At 39.0% G+C, this 21,010-nt stretch overlaps 1 protein-coding gene across 40 annotated transcripts in view; it reads right to left on the bottom strand.

Moving 5' to 3' along the window:
- The window catches only part of NEB (nebulin), a 213,229-nt gene that overhangs the window by 10,829 nt on the left and 181,390 nt on the right, over nucleotides 1–21,010 (bottom strand). For 12 of the 40 annotated variants that reach the window (XM_077320041.1, XM_077320047.1, XM_077320053.1 and 9 more), the window contains 16 exons: nucleotides 18,525–18,635; nucleotides 17,987–18,097; nucleotides 17,733–17,846; nucleotides 17,530–17,634; nucleotides 16,848–16,952; nucleotides 14,628–14,732; nucleotides 13,039–13,131; nucleotides 11,201–11,293; nucleotides 7,548–7,640; nucleotides 7,031–7,123; nucleotides 3,937–4,029; nucleotides 3,418–3,510; nucleotides 2,916–3,008; nucleotides 2,339–2,431; nucleotides 1,833–1,925; nucleotides 1,334–1,426 (listed from right to left, as the gene is read on the bottom strand). In XM_077320041.1, coding sequence (XP_077176156.1) covers nucleotides 1,334–1,426; nucleotides 1,833–1,925; nucleotides 2,339–2,431; nucleotides 2,916–3,008; nucleotides 3,418–3,510; nucleotides 3,937–4,029; nucleotides 7,031–7,123; nucleotides 7,548–7,640; nucleotides 11,201–11,293; nucleotides 13,039–13,131; nucleotides 14,628–14,732; nucleotides 16,848–16,952; nucleotides 17,530–17,634; nucleotides 17,733–17,846; nucleotides 17,987–18,097; nucleotides 18,525–18,635 — 1,581 coding nt within the window. Of the gene's footprint in view, nucleotides 1–1,333; nucleotides 1,427–1,832; nucleotides 1,926–2,338; nucleotides 2,432–2,915; nucleotides 3,009–3,417; nucleotides 3,511–3,936; nucleotides 4,030–5,588; nucleotides 5,682–7,030; nucleotides 7,124–7,547; nucleotides 7,641–11,175; nucleotides 11,294–13,038; nucleotides 13,132–14,627; nucleotides 14,733–16,847; nucleotides 16,953–17,529; nucleotides 17,635–17,732; nucleotides 17,847–17,986; nucleotides 18,098–18,524; nucleotides 18,636–21,010 lie in introns of all 40 variants that reach the window. The other 28 variants (XM_077320054.1, XM_077320059.1, XM_077320084.1 and 25 more) reach the window with 23 other exon arrangements.

Below are 21,010 nucleotides of genomic sequence, written 5' to 3'. Positions count from 1 at the left end.
AAAAGAAGAACTGCTTAGTAAACTTTACATATCATCATTAATAAATATAGTCAGCAAAGAAACATATGGCATTTCTTTGCCAACTATGATACGCTTGTGAACCTGACTATAGTTATAAGTGGTTGAAAGGGATCAGATATCTGAAAGGACTGATTACGCATTTAACTCATCCTTATGAGAATTTCATTTTCTGTATGTGACACCTGCACAATATGAAAGATACACAATACAGAAATCTCTCTCCACCACGCACAAGATCTGTGCCAAAACAAATAAAGGCAAAAATCCAGGAAGAGAAAATGTAAAAGTGAAATTAAACATCTGTAAAACAGAACAACTCAAACAGTATATATGAATATAAATTTAAGAAAAGGATTCTATCCAAATGGCACTATCCATAATTTTACATAATGGTTATGCCCAAAGAAGTTTTAATGAGTAACAACGTGATCCAATTATCTGGCATAGTTTAGAAAATATCTTGCCTACCCCTAATCTAAATCTACTCCTTAGGACTTCAGTAGCAGATTTGTTTGTTTTCTGAAACTATTGACTTTAGGTGTTCATATATACAGGATATGATGAAGAATAATTTCCTGTTTTCCTTGCAGCTTTCTGTAAGTTCTAAAACAGAATTTTCCCATCTTTTTATCCTGAACAATGAAATGCACAAAATTCTGTACACTTCACAACAGGTGGGGCGGAGTGATATAAAGGTTTAATACAGAAATATTGTTACCCTTTGGTGCTCCCTACATATTTTACTACCCCAGATTTTCACCTCAGAGAAACAACCGAGCATGGAACCATGAACTCTGATGACTAGATGTATTGACAGGTGTCTTAAAATCCTTTATTTTAAATGCCAGTATCATAATGCAATAATACTGTATTTCCTTGCTTCAATATTCTCTACCATGCCATATTATGAAACTATTGTAGAAGAATTCATAAGTGTATTATATATGTAGAATTTTTATTATATGTTCTATTATCATTAGAAAAAGGTCTCATCCCTGTAACTCACATTGTAAGGTGACTTATGTTTCATGAACATTATCACTGAATAATCATTCCATGGAATTTGTCTCAGGTACTTTAAGTTTATATGGACCAGCAATAAAAGAGACCAGTTGTGTCTGGATAGAGCCCTGCAGTCATCGATACAAAGGTCATCAATACTCTTTTACCGTTCACATTTACAATATTATTAATAATAATATGCTATAAGTAAATAGTGAGTGTTTTATATGAGGTAGAGAATTTTAGAAACCAGACAAAACATTTCTGTAGTTTGTTAGAATGTTATTTTTTTTTTTTGTCTTTTGAATACCGAGCTAATGTGTTCTTGATTGCGTCTGACTCTCTCCATCTCAGGAGTGACAGGAGTAGGGGTACCTTTCCCCAGTCCCTCTTTGTACAAAACCTACAGGATACAAAAGGGTATCCAAATATCATAAAATAGTAATAAATGCAAATAAAATGTTATCAGATTAAAATGTTAATTTGGATTACACCAATTCCCATTAAAGCTAATGAGATGTTGATCTGAATACCATCAAAGATGGAAACTTCCAATCAACACCACGTAAGAAAATAATCTAGTAGGATGAGAAAGTTGAAAATAGTTTTCAAGATGTGTTTGCTGAAAATAAAAAGGAATAAATCAATCCTTAGTATAAATAAGTTAAAGCTTAGGATGTAGAGAAAGTTTAATATTCAAAGGAATTTTATGGCAGGAGGTGAAGTGATGATATTTGTCGTTAGAAGCAGACTCATTAACACATCCAATGTTATTTTATTCAGGACAAGGCTTTAAAAAAAAAAAATACCGAGCTAATATGTTCTTGATTGCGTTTGACTCTCTCCATCTCAGGAGTGACGGGTGTAGGGGTACCTTTCCCCATCCCCTCTTTGTACAAAACCTATAGGATAAAAAAGGGTATCCAGAAATCATAAAACAGCAATGAATGGCAAGAAAATATGATTCACTTAGAATGTTAATGCTTGGATCACATCAGCTTCCAATAAAGCTGATTGGCTGTTGATTTTGGTGTCATGAGGAACAGGCTTTAATCAACACCCATAGAAGTAAATAATCTATTAGAAAAGGTCGGAAAAGTTAAAAGAAAAAAAAGAAGGCCAAATGCGTGTTTGCTGGAAAATAAAAGGAAGTAGTATGTCAAACCCTAGTACTAACATATTAAAGTTTAGCTTATATTCAGAGGCTAGAGAATTGAAACTATTTTTGGTTAAAATTAGTGAATCATGAATGTTTCTAATGTTATTTTAAACACTCCGATCTTAAATAGATATTTTTTTTATTCCTTTTGAATACCGAGCTAATATGTTCTTGATTGTGTTTGACTCTCTCCATCTCAGGAGTCACAGGAATAGGGGTACCTTTCCCCAGTCCCTCTTTGTACAAAACCTACAGGATAGAAAGGGGTATCCAGAAATCACAAAGCAGCAATGAAAACAAATAAAATATGATCATTTTAGAAAGTTATCACATCAATCTCCAATAAAGCTAGTATGATGTTGATTTCGCTGTCATCAGGAACAGAGAAACTCAATCAACATTCATATAAAAATAATCTAGTATCAATCAATCATTGATTGATTGCATATAAAAATAATCTAGTAGGAAAAGGTTACAAAGGTCAAAAAACACCTCAAAACCAGGTGCTAGGTTTGCTGTAAACAAAAAGAGGGGTACGTCAACATACTAATATGTTAAAATGTACATTGCAGAGAGAGTTTACTAGTCAGAGGGTAGGAATCTTATGGCAAGAGATGAGTAGATACCATATTGGTTAGAAAGAATAAACTGGTAACATTTCAAATGTTACTTTATAGATTGTTATTTAAACACTTCAAATCTTGAGGGTTGTTTATTTTTTCCTTTTGAATACCGAGCTAATGTGCTCTTGATTGCGTTTGACTCTCTCCATCTCAGGAGTGACAGGTGTAGGGGTACCTTTCCCCAATTCCTCTTTGTACAAAACCTATAGGATACAAAAGGTATCCAGAAGTCATAAAACAGTAACAATACAAATAAAATATTATCAACTGTGTTAACTTGGATCACACCAGTTTCCAAAAAGCTGTTGGAATGTTGGTAACAGTGTCATAAAGCCATCAAGAAACACTAAAAAATAATCTAGAACTGTGAGAATGCTGAAAAGGTAGAAAATAAAGATCAAATGTTGTCTGCTGGGAAATCAGAAAGTAGCGAGTTAAGTCCTAATATGTTAAAATGTTGAGAGGTTTTAATATTTAGATGGTAGGGATCTTATAACAAACGGGATAATTGATACTTGGTTAGAAAGAATGAATCAGTAACATAATGTTATTTTCTAAAATGTTATTTAACACTTCAAGTCTTAAAAGGGTTTTTTTTTCTCTTTTGAATACCGAGCTAATATGTTCTTGATTGCGTTTGACTCGCTCCATCTCAGGAGTGACGGGTGTAGGGGTACCTTTCCCCAACTCCTCTTTGTACAAAACCTATAGGATACAAAAGGGTATCCAGAAATCATAAAACAGTAACAAGTGCAAATAAAATGTTATAGCTTATCATGTTAATATTCGGATCACACCAGCTTCGAGAAAAGCTGGTGGGCTGTTGATTTGAGGGTCATGAGGGCCTTGGATCAACACCCAAATAAAATCATAAGCATGAAAAAGTTGGAAGGTAGGAACTATAGGCTAAACACTGCATTTGCTAACAACTAAGGGAGGAATAAGTCAAAACCTAGAGTGAATACATTACATTTTAGGTTGAAGAAAGAGTTTAATATTAAGAAGGTAAGGGGGGTCTTAAAAGGAGGTGAATTTATCTCACTTTTGGTTAGAAAGAGTGCATCATCAACACTTCTACTGTTATTTTAAACCATTCAAGTCTTAAGAGGGATGTTCACGCTTTTTGAATACCGAGCTAATGTGTTCTTGACTGCGTTTTACTCTCTCCATCTCAGGAGTCACAGGTGTAGGCGTGGCTTTCCCTACATTTTCTTTGTACAGTACCTGTGAGACATAAGAGCAGCCATATAAAACAGCAGTAAATGTTAAAAAGAAGCTGTAGGAGGTGTAAAGTGGTTTTGATTTTGCTGTAATTATTTGGAAAAGTATGGGTGCTATTGTTTAAAATTACGCACAAAAGCCCCATTTCCCCCTAAGTCTTAGGGCCTAAGAAAACAAGAACTGGCACACAAAATATTATTTCATAGATATGCCCAGGATTCTCTGGAAACGGTAAAAAAATAGAGTGTTATATTTCAGGACGGACATGAATGTAAGGCGGAAAGCAAAAAATTTAAAATGTTCAGAATGTTCACAATTCTTTTTTTAAAAAAGATAAAAAGGTAAGCAATTCCATAATATGTATGGGCAATAAAGAGCTAAGCTGGGATGTAGGAGAGTTAATTACAAATAAAACACAATTAAAAAAAATTCTTTCCAAAAAATACCGAGCTAAAGATTTCTTGGTTGTGTTTGGCTCTCTCAGTCTCTGGAGTGACAGGAGTTGAGATTCCTGCCCCTAAGGTTTCTTTGTATAAGACCTGTATAATGACAAGGTAATATGAAATAAAGAAAAAGGGGGAGGAAATCAAGAGTTAATTAAATTCTGCTTTAAAAATTATCTTGAAATTCTGGATCTGGGACTACAGAGGGATTGTTTCAGCACAGTCCATGTTATAGTTTGATGGTATGTTTTCTGTGGTTTCTTGCCTTTTCATTACTGATATATATGTCACAAGGGCAGATCCATGATATATCAGTGATACAATTCAGCCAATAACTTTTAAGTCCCACTGCTTTCAAAAGGGATATTGTCCGCATACTTTACTCCCTCCCATAGAAATCTATGGGACTTAAAAGTGCCTAGTGTTAGCTGGATCATGACCAAACAAGTGAGAAATCCATAGGGACACTAGGACAGAAGTATGGTATGCTGTCCTGAGGAGAAACGTCTATGTTTTGAATTATTTGGGAGTTTTATACAGCTGGATTAAAATTTTCTTCTTAATATTTTGTGAACGCATACTAAAAACCTGGGAAACTGAGAGATTATGTTCTATGGATACAAACTTTGAATCCCATGGCCTCTGCTTATAAGCTTATGTGCATACTAATTAAGGTCAGGCTTGGGGTGGCCAAAATGATTCCAGTCCCCTTCTGTATAAATTTATCTCTATATGGTTGTGAACATCTCCACAAGGTTACAAGGTTACAGTTGGATATCTATTGGATAAGACTGAAATCTCATAATAAAATGGAGAAAAGGCAAGAAAGTACCACTGCATGCAATTAAGAAGATCTTTCCAAAATGATTGTAAACAAAACAAAAAAAAATGAAAAAAGGTGCAAAACAAATGTGGCACGTGGTCACACCGGATGGAAGAATATGGGTTAGGAGAAAATTCCAATGGAAAAATAAAAGAAAATCATGGATAAAGATGAAAAGATAAATAGCTGAATGAGCTGATTATTCAGGTGTTTTAATGTTATGGAGGAGTTAAAATTGGTAAAGGTTGGTAAAATATTTTTTTAAAAATAAAGTCCATTTTTTATTACACAAATACCGAGCTAATGTTTTCTTGATTGCGTTTGACTCTCTCCATGTCTGGAGTAATAGGTGTTGAGATTCCAGTCCCTAAATTCTCTTTGTACAATACCTATGCAGCAAAGGAGTGTCAAAAATGAGAAGAATTTAAAATACACAATTAACATGGAGAATGCAGTGTACTGTTTTTCCTTAAAAACTCCAAAACACAGACATTACTATGGGGGGAAAAGGAAAAACTCACTGTGCATTTTGACCACAAAAAAAAAAAACATGTAAAAAGACTGAACTGACCATTCTTACATATTCATTAAATATATACAGTTGTGTTGACTTTAGGAATCCAGCCTGCCTATCCATGTTCATATCTAGTCTATATTAACATATTTACCTACCCTCTCCCCTGTTTGTTTACATTATATTAGAGATAATCATTTAACTCCACAGCAACTGATAAAGTTGCTGGCCAGATCTCCTGAGCCTGATGGTATATCCAGTGACATCCTTCTCAAGCTACATGTCTACTCCACAGTGCCTCCTCACATACACAACAGGCTCATTTGCCTGAGATCAATATAATATATTGACCTGTTACCTGAAAACATCTTGGCCCTGGGTTCATTCTTGAGTTCCATTGGAGAAGGTTGACCACTTTTAAGGACGTACACTCTTAGTGGTCAGGGATAGAGAGATAGCCTCCTCTTCCCTTTCATTTTTTTTAAAATACAAGAAGGTACAAGGAAAATAGTGACGGGTCTGTTTGATCTTTGGAAGCTTATGTGAAAAGAGTTGAGATATGGTGCACAAATGGTTTAGCAGGTGTGATCTGGAAAAAAATGAACCTATGTTGTGGCAAGAAGAGTTGTGGAATGGGTGGCTGGAATGCATACATTTGCCATTTGTGGCACTCTTCATTTCTAGGAGCATGGCTCAACACCGTCCATTCTTATTCCCTGCACATTGTTTCCCATTATAGAATTACCCCAGTTCAGCATAGGAAACCTTCCAGAACACTTTCAGTCAAAAATACTAATATATATATATATATATATCTAGCAACAATAACAGAACATAATATTTTAAGATTCAAGTGAAACAAATATTAGGGTTTTATTTTAACTTCGCACTGCACCAAATAAGAACACCAAGGGTTATTAGGACATTTCTTGTTATAAGAATAGTAAGAAGTCAATATCATTTGTTTTAAAGCAAATAATATTTTTTCTTTCATGGGTGGCAGGGAGAAGGAAGGATCCTAGTGAGTATAACAGAGTTAAGATCACTGCAGAACTAAAGCTAAAGTAGTGCTTTAATTTTCTACCTCATGGACTAAAATTTTAGAGATTTGATTAAAAAGGTAAGGAGTTGCTAATGAAATTCCTGTGGGAATATTAAAGCAAAAATATTTAGAAAATGGGGGTGGTGGTTAAAGGATTTATTTGTACATATTTTGTGATATACCAAGCTAACGTTCTCCTGATTGCGCTTGACTCTTTCCATTTCTGGGGTAACAGGAGTGGCCGTTCCTGTTCCCACATTTTCTTTGTATATTACCTGTGAGGTACAATAAATTATTTTCAAAAGGCACTCAAAATATTTGAGGTCATCACAGTATGTGACTAATACTTGGTAGTAATAGCACATATTTAAATCCCATGCTTTAGTACAGAAAAGTAACTGAAAGTTGGGCACAATTATAGTATTCATTTGGAATGGGAATGGGAAAAGATGTCAAAGACAGAATATTAAGAGAAGCAAATAGGTAGAAAAAAAGGAGATTGTTAATTTTACTAAGATGCTAGGTTTTTTTTTTAAATGTTCATTTATTATTTTCATGTCTAATTCAAAAGGTTAAAACAGACGGGGAAGGGGAAGGAATCACAAAAATAGTATGTAGTAGGACATAGAGAATGGGGGTTAGAATATTATTTTTTTTAAGATTAATTGTTAGGATAGTTTTGATTTCTCTGAGAAATACCGAGCTAATGTTTTCTTGATTGCGTTTGACTCTCTCTATTTCGGGAGTAACAGGTGTCGGGATTCCTTGCCCTGCATTCTCTTTGTACAAAACCTGCAGAATAGAAGCACCCAAGAACATGAGAATAGGGTTTAAAGACACAAAAAACTATGGACATCACAGTAGTTTCTTAATGTACATTTTTTGGTATGTCAGTGTTTGGTCTGTGTACGGAAGTGGTGTAGAATCATCCAACTAGACATGACACTAGCATATTATGAAGACATTGTGGGGGGGGGGTTGTTTTGTTTTTGGTGACATGCTACAAAAATTATTTTTATTATCTTCATAAGCATTTTGCCTAGTTAGGAACCTTCAAGGAAAATTTGGGACTGCAGCCTCAAGCCCTAAGGGTTACAAGCAACTGTTTTATGAACTACCTCCTATTTTATATCCCACTTTGGTTGTACCATTTCTGGGAAAGCCAGCATCTTGAATATTCACACAATATTGATGGGAGCAATACTGAAGGACCAAATCTATGGGCAACTACATTACAAGAAAATTAAAGTGTAACGAAGAGAACTTTGACTCGCAATAGCTTACAGCTGGAAAACGTTGTTGGTAAAAGTTGCTATTGCACTTGAATTGTGTTCTAGTATTTGAAAATGTAGTTGTAAAATAATAAAGAAATAAAAGATGTTTGTATACAATTAAAATATATACTCGTTCGGCGTTTCACTCCTTTTCAAATGGTTCCCCTTCCCCAAAAGTTAAAAAAAAAAGTTAGAAGAGTGTATAAGGCATTCAGTCAGTCCAACACATAAGAAAAGGATATCAAGAGTTAGATATGGTATATTGAATTATAACTAGAATTAGATAAGGGAGTGCCTAAATACAAATGGATTAGGCAAAATTAAATGGTAAAAATCATTAGTATTCTAATGATCTCAGAGGAATGGGAAGATGCACAGAGCAAGAGAGGAGAAGGTAATTCATACTGGTAAAAGCATAATCACTCCTTGATAATTGCTACTACATGTTCTTCCCAAAATCTGACCTCCCCCATTATATTTTTGGGTGACAGGCAATGCCATCTGGAAGAGGTTTTGGAGGGCATCATGCACTGTGAACAGAAGTATTTGCAGCTACAGAAACACTAGCTTGGATCAAAACTGTTGTTTTAAATATAATTCAGTGTACTTAATTGGTTTGAATGCGGCCAGAGCTACAGGCTAACCATGGGCAGTCTCCATATGCCTATTGCTAGTGTCACTCACAAGGTAGCCTTAGGTGTCTGTTTTCAGAGAACTGCAAGCGGGGACCTGCAAGGACTTGCAGGAGGATTCTCACTTCTCCCTCCCCATTATTTCTTCTTTCTCTTCCCTGAAAGTCCCTGTAGCCTCTCTTCTTTTCCTGCTTCCTTCTCTTATTCTAGGGTTGTTGACCTGGAGCTCTCCAGGAATCACAATGCATCTCCCAAATACAGGTGTGAGTCCCCTTTCAGGTTGCCAGCTCTAAGCTGGGAAATAATTGGAGATTTGGAGGCAGAGCCTTGGGATGGAAAGCTTTGGGAAGGAAAGTGACCTGGGCAGGGTATAAAGCCATAGAATATACCCTCTAGAGAAGCCACTTTCCCCAGGAGAATTGATCTCTCAATTAGAAAGCAGTTGTAATTCCAGGAATCCTCCAACCCTCATCTGGAGGTTGTCAACCCTATTCACCAGGAGGAAATGACTGGTTTGGAAAATGTAGTCTATGGTATTATACTCTTCTGAGGTTCCTCCTCTCCTCAAACCCCACCCTCTACTTTCCTGATCTCTAGGAATTTCATAGGCTGGATTTGGCAACTATAACTCCTTCCCACCAAACAGCCAACCTATTTTCATATGCTCTCCTGATTTAAGCCCCCCTCCATACACACACACACACACTAGCAGCCTCTGCTTTAGAAAAATGGCCCAGTGGTTTGGCGACCAGTGGTCTGGTGCCACTTGCCTGGTAAGGAATCCTCAAGCACATGTTGGGTAGCACTTCACTTTCCTTTGTATCTTCCTCCCCACACTATTTTCTCTTTCCCTCCGCCTGGCAACCCCCATATCTTTTACCTATTTATTTTGAGATTTCTAAAATGCTCCTCTCCAAAAAGGATCTCTCTCCCTTTTACCCATCTAACTCTCTCCATAGTCATTCACCAACCCATCTCTTGTCCTGCATCTTCAGCTACATTCATTATTTATTCACTTCATTTATACCCTCACCTTCCTCCACAGCAAAGTAGTTTACGTTTATTTGAACAACAACCCTGTGTGGTAAATTAGTTTGAAAGTATGTGACTCATACAAAATCACCCAGTGAGCTTCCACAGCAAGATGGGTATTTGAACATGGGTCTGAAACTCTAACAGATTCTGAAACTCTAACAGATACACCAATACCAGTTTCATAAGGTGACTGCTGATGAACAGTAACAAGCAGCCAGGCCTTCATATGCTCTCCTGATTCATGCAAGTTAGTTGGTATCATGTCTCCCAGAGATTGCTTCCAGGACTAGGCCTGGGACCTGGGAACCTTCCAGAATTACAACTGAACTCCAGACAACAGAGAATCTGTCCCTGGATAGCCTCTGGTTGTTGCCGGGTTTTAAAGCCCCCTCCACATGACATTGTCTGCACCCCAAGATTGTACAAGGGCTGACTCAACTTTTGGCCCAATTTACCACGAGATAAGGGAAATCGCCAAAACTGGATTTGCCACCTTCTATCACGCTTCTTATCAGGGATCAACCAGGGGCAAGCCCATATGGAGGGGGAAACGTGGGAGGGATCTCCCATGAGGAGGCTTGCAAACACACAGCTTATAACCATGTGTTTGCAAGCAGGAGGCAGCACAAGGTTTGTGCCTCCATGTGGAAACAGTCCCAGATCTGTCCCTCTGGAGAAAATGGTTGGTTTGGAAATGGACTCCACGAAGGCCTATGTACCGGGCTGCCGGCGGCTGTGCCTGCCTCTTCTCCCCCCTCCCCCGCAGCGAGAAGTTTGCCAGGCCACGGCTAGCTTCTCGCTGCAAGGGGGGAAGAGGTAGGCGCGGCTGCCGGCATGCTGGCGGATGCAAATGCACATGCGTGTCAGTTTTGTGTATGCACGATTGCATGGAGCTGCCATGCGTGCGTGTTTGAGCCTGCCAGTGGGGTGGAAGTACACATGTGCAGCAGCTCAGTGCATGCACATTTGCGCAGAGCTGCCGTGCGTGTGTGGTTGCGCCCTGCCAGTAGGCACAAACGCGCATGCACAGCAGGTCCACGCGTGTGCGTTTGCGCGGAGCCACAAAATTGCCTGACTTTGCTATTAGAATATAGGATGTAAGGGCAACAACTTTGACTCCCTCCTCCCCAAATGGGTGGTGGCCTTTGGATGCTTCTCTTAGGAAATAAAAATGTTTTGCTCCTTTTCTGTCTGCCCAGCAATGAATATGTTTATTCTCCTCTCAAGTTGTACAAAAAGTAATCCTCCAAGCTACTGGAGCTTAAAGCCTGGGGAACGCTATTCTAAGGATGAAGGCTATTACTAGTAGCACATGTTAGCGAGGGTAAAAAAAGGTTGTTTAGTATGGTGAACAGTGCATTGTTACTGGATAGTTCTCACACAAACCATCATAGAAAATATCAGCCACTACCGAGCTGATGTGCTTCTGTGTCTCCTTGACACGTTTTACTTCAGGAAGATCAGAAATGGGAGTTCCTTTTCCAACGTTTTCCTTGTACTTAATCTACAAAGTTGTGTACAATTAGAAAAACGAAACAAAACAGAAAAGACTTACATTTATGAACATGAGACATACATATCTACTTCACACTAGTGCACACAGAAAACAAATGTCGTCAGAAATTTGCACAGTTTGTACCCATGTGGAAATGTTTCTCCTCGACATAGACCTCTATACAGAAAATTAAGAAACAATCCCCCCCCCCCGAAATTCAAAACTTTTAATTTGAAGCCCAATCAACAATCAATATGGATTTAAGCTTATGGGCACATCAGTCCAACTGGAAAACTGTTTTTCTGGCTCAAAGAAAGCTTAGCACAAGACTTCCTTGCCTGAAAAAGTTTTATACACAAATGTTTGAGTGAAGGGAGCTTTCTGTCTGTTTGTGATGTGTTTGGGGCTGTTTAGGGGGATTTTTTAAACCTTGGAGCCATGCCATATATAACATCAGAATGGACATGTAATGGTAAAGCTTTTTGTTCATAGGTCTGTATTTATCAGTGAACGGCTTTATAATATGCTCAGTCAGCACTTCAACAGCTATGGCCATTGCCAGCATGTGGTATCTTGGCTCTTCATCCAAAACAGGTTGTCAGTCCAGTGTGTGTGAATAAATCTGCTTAAAAGCAAATACTTTCCCCCAAGCAGTCTTAATACATCCTGGCTATGGCCAAAGGCTAAAGCTATGTAAGCTCACAAGCACAGAATGAATTTTTAACATCTAAGAGAACGCTCTATGGGGTCATTGGGGAATCTACTATGAAACACAGAACTTGGCCTAACTTAGAAGAAAGCGAATGCATTCAGATCCATGGGACCAATGAATTCACTGTCCATTAGTCTGAGACATATTTTTTTTCTATTATGACAACATTTCATGACTATCTTATGCATGGATACTCAACAGTAAATCCCCCTGAGTTCAATGGGGGTTATACAGTCATGAATCATAACTAACATTAGATTATTTGATGGATTTGTGCCAGAGCCCAGAGCTGTAGGGAAGGGCAGTATAAAAATCTAAATAAATAAATAAATAAGAGTCTAGTAGAACTATTCCAGTGTGTGTATATGTATATAAATATTGTATATTCATGTTGTTATTGTTAAACGAATCTAAGAAAATGAACATTAAATCCACCAAATCGCAAATATATAATATGTGCACTTATTTAAATATATAATATGTGCACATATATTTTAAAAGCATCATGTTCTATCCAACATGGGTGAAGGTACACATGCAACATTCAGTAAACATTGAGTAAAATACAATCAAAAACAATTTTTTCTTCTAAAAATTATTCTATCTCATACATTGTGGGAAGAAAAGTAAGAGGGAACACAGAAAAAAAAAGAAGAGTGTGAGAGAAACTGATTTTTTTAACTTGTTGTCAGTGTTAAATATTGTAATTGCAAATACATTTGTTATTGTGAACTCAACTGGAGCATCAATATAAACTCAATGATATTTGATATATTTCATAAAATAATTCAAATTAGTTGATAATTAGAAAATGTTAATCATTGGATTATTCCTAGTGTGAATAGTTTATTTATTAAGATAAAAGGAGAAGTGCTAGTTAGCAAATTATCTTTGTTGATAAAAACCAGTGATGCTTTTCAAGTTAACTGAGAACTTCACATGTTATTCTGAAATTGTTGTTAGGATCATTTAAAGCTGGTGAAATTTCATAAGTTGGAACAGCACAGGTGTAAGAGTGTTAAAAATCTCATGGGTTTTGTACCGTGCTTATTGCATCCTGCGTTTGTTTTATTCGCTGCATCTCAGGCGTCTTTTCTATAGCTGTTCCTGTTCCAATATCTTCTTTATATAAAATCTTAACCAAGACAACAAAATTGAGCATAGAAAACAACACTGTCACTTGATAGTGAAAGTCTAAGAAACAGTGGAGACTCAAGAAAGAAAAACCTCACGTTAGCTTCCGGATCAGAAATGTATTAACACAGGAGTAACTCCCCTGGATTTCACAGCAGGCTGCTCCCAATTATCCTTAATTAGTGAAAAATCCAAACTACACACTCATTTCAGTAGTGTTTTTGAAGACAAAGTTGATGGTACTAGTCCAGGGAAGCAGAAACGAAATCAAAGAATGGAGGCATTCTGACTTCTTCTACCATGGTGGTCAAAAATCTGTTTCTGGGATTCAGAAACATCAAAAGTGCCTACAGGATGATAATGGTGATTTTGCACTGAACTGAATGCTACTCTGGAGGATCTTGAGACTTCACCCGTGACTTTTTTGAAGTGTTATGTGAGAGAAGAGGTACCTCCAGTGGCCTGGTCCTGGTGCACAAGATTTTGTGGGAGTTAAATTTGTAATGGCACCGACTGTATCGCAGAAACATGTTATGAGACTCTCCACTGTTTTGGTTAGACAACCACCGGAAATCATAAGCGGTAAGGACATCACATAATAACAGCTATATTTAACATCGTTTTGAGACTTCATGTCCAAAACATTCTGAACAGTAACAAAGCGAGGACATACTACAGGCAGCTGCTAAGTAGTAGCACATAAGCCTGCAAAGCCACGTAGACAAAATGAGGGCAGACATTTCCAAATACTTTTGCCAGAGATGCTGAGCTTAGTCGACTGGGTAACAAAAAGGTTGCTGAAAAGGAAGGGAGTCAGAATGAAACTGCCATAAATATAAGAGACAGAAGCTCTGCCTGTTGAGTATTGCATTAGTGGAAAAGACTAAGGCTCTGATTCCACCACTTAGCATATTTAACACCCAAACTACTGAGGGGTAGTTAACTACACAGTGGGGCCATTAGATCAGAGGGGATATCCGTGGAAGGATAAAGTTTAAATGGATTTTTTTTTTTTTTACAAAAGGCAGAGAATGTGCTTGAGATCTGGTAAGGGAGACCATTGAGCACCCAATGCAGAAAGGGGAGGGGCATCTCCCAAGCCCCATCCAACTCCTGGAGCTTCCTCAAAGAAGACTGGGCTTAAAAAAAAAAAGACTTATCAAGGTGAGGCGAAACCAGATTTAAAGAGGATGGGCTGTTTATATTTTCTAAACTGTAAGCTCCTGGTGCCAGGAAAAGGGGTGGGTTTTGGGGGCCCAGGATCCCTTTACTCCCTCACCCCAGAGTAGGCACCTCCTTATTGCCTGCACCCAGGGCAGATCGCACCTAATACCTGCCCTCGGTATGCCACTGGATTCCACACATTCTTACATATGCGTACACAAGGAGCTTCAACAGCATCAAGTGAGATTCTAAAGTAGAGGCCTTTGAAAAATTAGGACAGTAAAATGGTTATGAGAGAACTAGCTGAAAAATCATGGCTCAAACTAAAATTACCGTGCTGAAGTTCTTCTGGTTTTCTTTAACGCGCAGTATTTCTGGTGTTTCATTTACCACAGTGATTTTTCCTTTGCTATGCTGCATATCTTGTTGATACTGAAGCTGTTTAAAAAAAACGTATCTGCTTAGTTTATTGTTCTTCAGGCTTCCTTGCATGCAATTTTACTTTTCGAGAAGATAACAATACTGAGACTAAAATTTCTTTTCCAACCAGCCTCTTTAATTTCAACAGAATGTGTAATAGTATTTTACAACTGACTACTGATAGTATTCCTGGATGCTTAGGTCCTAGACCCAGCTCAGTCGAGCTTCCTGCCTGGCCATGGGGTTGAAACAGTACTGGTTGCCCTGATGGATGACCTCTGTTGCCAGCTGGACCAAGGCAGGTCAGTGCTGCTAATATTACTTGATCTCTTGGCAGTGTTTGACACAGTTGACCACGAGTTACTAGAACACCTCCCCACCAATGCTGGGATATGAGGGACAGCCCTTCAGTGGCTGATCTCCTTTCTCTGGGGTTGCGGACAGCGGGTAGCAATTGGAGAGAACCAATCACATCATTTTCAGCTCCCTTGTGGAGTGACACAAGGAGTGGTTCTCTCCCCAATTCTATTCAATATCTGTGTGCACCCTCTTGCCCAGTTGGTATGGAGGTTCAGACTGGGATGTCATCAATACGCCAATGACAATCAACTCTTCCACCCTGATTCACCCCCAGACCCATTAGCCAGGTGTCTGGAAAAAGTGATGGGTTGGCTCAAGCGCAGCCATCTGAAACTCGATCCCTCAAATTTCATTTTTTAATTTATTGTTTAGACTTTTTGCCCGCCAGTCCCAAACTGGCTCATGGTGGGTTATAAACGGTCTGTATTAAAAGCTCCATTAAAATCCCATTAAAACAATTCTGGACATCCATCCATGTACAATAAACAGACTCCTGGAAACTTTTAAAAACCATGCAGTCTGCAACCCACTAAACCCCACCGCCCCAGAAATCTAGTACAGGAGTGGGAGGAGGGAGCATGGATAAAATAGAGACTGCTTACTCTCTTAACACCAGAGGGCCCATCAGATCGCCCTTGCCACGCCAGCTTCAACCATAGACCTGGTGGAAGAGCTCCATTTTGCAGGCCGTGCAGAATGTCGAAAGCTCCTGCAGGGTTGTAGCTCCTGCTGGAGCTCATTCCATCTGGTCTAGGCCAGGCATCCTGTGGTTCAGTAGGAAAGAACCTGGCAAGGAAGCGAGACTGCCCTACCTGGATGGGGTGCAACTACTAGTAACACATTCAACCAGGGCGTGCCCAACAAATACTCAGGGCAGCTCCTGATCTGAAAACACTCCCAGAAGAACTAAATCTGCAATTATACAGATAAAATTTACTCAGTTGCAGAGTTGTAAATTTTCAAAGATTCTATAGTTCCGGAGTTCAAAAGCCTCAATTCTTTGAAGGCCGAGCGTCAAAGAATTGAGGCTTTTGAACTCTGGTGCTGGAGAAGACTCTTGCGAGTCCCTTGGACTGCAAGGCGAACAAACCAGTCAGCCCTAGAGGAGATCAGCCCTGACTGCTCCTTAGAAGGACAGATCCTGAAGATGAAACTCAAATAATTTGGCCACCTCATGAGAAGGAAGGACTCCCTGGAGAAGAGCCTAATACTGGGAGCGATTGAGGGCAAAAGAAGAAGGGGGCAACAGAGAATGAGGTGGCTGGATGGAGTCACTGAAGCAGACTTTTTAAGTGCAAACTTAAATGGACTCCGGAGAATGGTAGAGGACAGGAAGGCCTGGAGGATCATTGTCCATGGGGTCATGATGGGTCGGACACGACTTTGCAACTAACAATATAAAAATAGTTTAAAAAGTTGTAAGTTCTACTGTTAGAAATGTTATAAATTCATGATGCTTTCTTTGTATTGTACCACAAATCTTCCACTGTAAACCACTGTAAATGCAATGCAATGCAATAAATACATAAATAAATTAGGCATAGCTAAGATTTTCCTGAAGAGGAGTTACTAGGTTGTTCCTAATCCTTGTTCTCTCACAGTGCAGTACATGGAAGACTTCTGGCTACAACAGAATCAACAACCCCTAATCTTATCTGCGATCTGCTTACATTTTTACACATTACTTCACAGATGTGCACAAGCAAAGCAAACTAATCTCCAGACATTCTTTGCTGGTTGTGCTCCAGTATTTTTTAAAAGCCATATACCTACCATGCTGAAGTTCTTTTGGTTCTCCCGGACTCTCTGCATTTCTGGTGTGTCTAGGACAGGTACATAATATGACATGGTTCTCTCGGCTTCTTCCTTGTACTTTTTCTGTTGTGAAAAGGAAAAAATATTTATTTCTGTGGTAACAACGGATTAACAAGGAAAAAAAGAGGAGTTTTAGAATGCAAATGCTTCTTGTCTGAGGGACAGACCACACAACCATACCTATCTTTTCTGGGACATCTACCTTGTGTGAAAGGACTATGATAAAACCAACTGTTAACGAGCAGAAGGAATGTGGCATACAGATTGGCTTCACTATAAGGGTAAAGGTAAAGGTATCCCCTGTGCAAGCACCGAGTCATCTCTGACCCTTGTGGTGACGCCCTCCAGCGTTTTCATGGCAGACTCAATACGGGGTGGTTTGCCAGTGCCTTCTCCAGTCATTACCGTTTACCCCCCAGCAAGCTGGGTACTCATTTTACCGACCTCAGAAGGATGGAAGGCTGAGTCAACCTTGAGCCAGCTGCTGGGATTGAATTCCCAGCCTCATGAGCAGAGCTTTCAGACTGCATGTCTGCTGCCGTACCACTCTGCACAAGAGGCTCAGACTTCACTATAACAGTACAGTAATACACCTACTTTTTACAATACCAAGTTCAGGTAATTTTTCAGTACAAGTTACCTGACTTGAAAGGTTCTTCACTTGATGGGCATGAATGATCTCTGGTGTGTCAACAACAGTAGTATAGTTGGCTTTTTCCATTTCAGCAGATTGCTTATATTTAATCTGTGGTGGAAAGGTCACAGGATAAGTACGCGTAACAACTACATTTACAAATACAGGTTCCCTTGATGCCCGATTGGTGACCCTTAGCTGACATTGACCTGGCTAGCAATGTCCATGGCGTTCTTTGCTCTCATAAAATCTGGTGTTTCCAATGCAAGAGATGTCAGGCCTCTTCCCTTGATTTCCAGTTCCAGAGCTCTCTTGTACTCTTTCTGTCATTTAAAAGCATGAAACAGATGAAACATTAAAATGCGGTGATGTTTACCAAGAGTAAAATGCATTTAAGTATCAACCCAGATTTGCAAGTGTCCTTACATGTCCCAGAACAGTTTCACCCAGTGATGCATCTTACCTCATTCAAGATGTGGGTCGCATTCTTTGCTCTGAGTAAATCTGGTGTCTCTTCCAAAATAGTTAGACCTTTACCTTTGACACCTTCTTCCAAATCTCTTCTGTATTCTTTCTATGGAGGAAGAACAGAAAGAAGAAAAACTGAGGAAACAAACAAACAAGCAAAGAAGAACTTCAAGCAAACAAAGAATTCTGAATATCTTAAAGCAACATAAAGAGTTATGGTATTCAAGGATCTACCTATTATCAAGAAACAAACTGAAGACAGGTCAGCATACTTTGATTAAGAAAGGAACACATACAATGGGACAACCAGTTGACTTGGCCAACAGGGAAACCAACATTAATGCCACTACAGTGAACAATTAGTGACTTCATATATCAACAAACTAGAACAAGCCATAAATGCGACAGAAATCATGCTTAAGGTAAATGTTTAAGCCTGAAAAGGAAACTAGTGAGAGGGCTGCCTTGGTGAGGATAATTAGTGAAAAACTAGTTGGGTTGCTATTAGCAAAAGACAACAGAGTAGCCGCTACCTCGCTTGCTATTTTGGTGGCATATCTGACATGCAATAAAGATGGTGTAATCTCCAGGCCAGCAAGGTTCCTGCCTTTAATGGACTCTTCAAAATCTTTTTTATATTCTTTCTAATAGGAGTTGGAAGAGAAAAGAAAGAAGGAAAATAGTGTTTATTTTGAAGCAATGTGAAAAATACACCAGGAAGAACAGGTTCTAGTAATTCTACAGTGCTTCTAGAATTTACTCGCTGATTACACATCCCGTCTTGTTCTCAGTGAAGTTTGTGAGGGTTTTGCCATATTATAAGTGGTGGCATTTTAGACATGTGAAAGTAGTAAGGCTGGCTAAGCCTTTGAGCAAACATGTCCATTTTTCAATAAGCTACCACATTTTTGCCATTGCTATCCTTTAGTGCTCCTGGGCTGTTACTGCAGAAAGAAGAAATATGTTACAATAAATGAATTCACATGAAATACAGAACAAATATTTCCTTCTTCTACTACCATACTTCATTGGAATTTTTTTTTTTGTGCCCAAGAATAAGATGGAGAGGAGAAGGGTTGATACTGAAGAAAGAGAAGGGTCATCCGTATTATCCAGAAATATGGGTGGGCTTCAATAAGCCCTATTCATTTAATTCAGAGAAATATTAACTCTGAATTAACTATGAAGGAACAATTTGGGTTTGGCATCCTTTCCAGGGCACCTACTGGATTGGAAAATAGGAGATAAAAGCGCCATTTAATGTTCTGGGGACGTTCCATGAAAAACATTACAATTTTTCTTCATTTTCTTAAGAGACAGGTGTGAGGTCTCTTACCTACCAAAAGCAAATTCAGGGCTCAGTTGCCTCCATGTCCACTGTATCCATTCAAAGTGGGATTATAAGGGCGCAGGAGCAAGGCCAGTGGGGATTTATGGGACTTTTGGAGAGGACTAGATCATAACACAATTATTATTTGTACACCAAGCCAGGAGCAAATCCACACTAATAGTGCTGTTCTAAATAGAGATGAACTCTTTGAAGTCCATTAAAGTAATAGACTTTAAAGCAGGGGTAGTCAAACTGCGGCCCTCCAGATGCCCACAGACTACAATTCCCATGAGCCCCTGCCAGCATTCGCTGGCAGGGGCTCATGGGAATTGTAGTCCATGGGCATCTGGAGGGCCGCAGTTTGACTACCCCTGCTTTAAAGAATGTAACTGCTAAAGATAACATTGTTAGGTTTGTGGAGCTGTACTGTTTAATTTGACTGCATTGTCTCAGTACTTTGGACTTGATATGCGTAATATTTGCCTCAAAAGGTTCACCAACTTTCTGAGTAGTTGTGTAATCAAGAGAGGAACTGAAACAACTGATGGAGTCACCCAAACATTATGACCAAACACCTTATACAAGTGTATTTCACCCTGTATAAGTTTCACTTTGGGACAGCACAATACCAAAACTTCAAACAGGCCATGGAATAAACTGTGTGAAATAACACTGGAGACAAACAAGGACTGATAGAGAAAGAATCTAGTGGAAATTATTTCCTACTACTTTTACCTACCAAAGAAGACTTCAGGCAGGCTGGAGGAAAGCAACAAATCGCAGGTGTTTTCATGAATTACCAAGTACATATTTTCTTAATTCTATAAATTCTAAGTGAATTGATTGTTCACGCAATGTAATCCTGCTTCCAACCTTCTTTTGTCAACTTCTAATTTGAAGTCCATGCCTACTAAAATATACCACACTGTAACACGATAAGCAATCAGTTGGATCCAGAACAAAATCACTAGAGTTCTATACTTTCCCACTCCTGCTGCAGCCCACTGAGCCCTCAGGAATGCATTGGGGGATCTCCAGTGGGAGGAGGGGAAACTAAGGCAGATTGTGATGAGTTACAGGAAGAACTCTCTACATTTGGGGAGTGGGCATCAACTAGAGTTGCCAGCATCATGTTGGGAAGTTCTTGAAGAATTGAGGGTGGAGCATGGGGAGGTGGGGTTTTAGGAGAGGGTGGACTACAGCTGGATATTAACACTATTGTGTCCACCCTGCAAAGCAGCCTTTTCCTCTAGGACAGGGGTAGTCAAACTGCGGCCCTCCAGATGTCCATGGATTACAATTCCCAGGAGCTACTACCCCTGCTCTAGGAGAACTGACAGCCCTAGCAACAATGTGGCAGATGAAATTCACTGTGGGTAAGTGAACCATGATAACAATAAAATCCTAATCCTAATTTTAAATATATGCTGATGGGGTCTGAACAGGCTGAAACTGAGATTGAAAGAGATCTTGGGATTGTTGTGAAAAGCTCAATGAAAATGCAACCCCCCACCCCCCAGTATACACTAGCATTGGACAAAGCAGACTCCACACTAGGAATTATTAGGGAAGTGACTGAAAACAGCCAATATTGTGATGTTCTGGTATAAAATTTATTTGCAGCATTGGGTGCAACGTTCCCTCTAAATTGTGGACACTCACTAAACTGTGTGGATGAGTGGCCTGCTC

Source organism: Paroedura picta, chromosome 2, assembly GCF_049243985.1.
Source record: "Paroedura picta isolate Pp20150507F chromosome 2, Ppicta_v3.0, whole genome shotgun sequence".
Classification (NCBI taxonomy): Eukaryota; Metazoa; Chordata; class Lepidosauria; order Squamata; family Gekkonidae; genus Paroedura; species Paroedura picta.
Note: the sequence above shows the minus strand (reverse complement) of the source record. Positions and strands in the feature narration are given on the sequence as shown.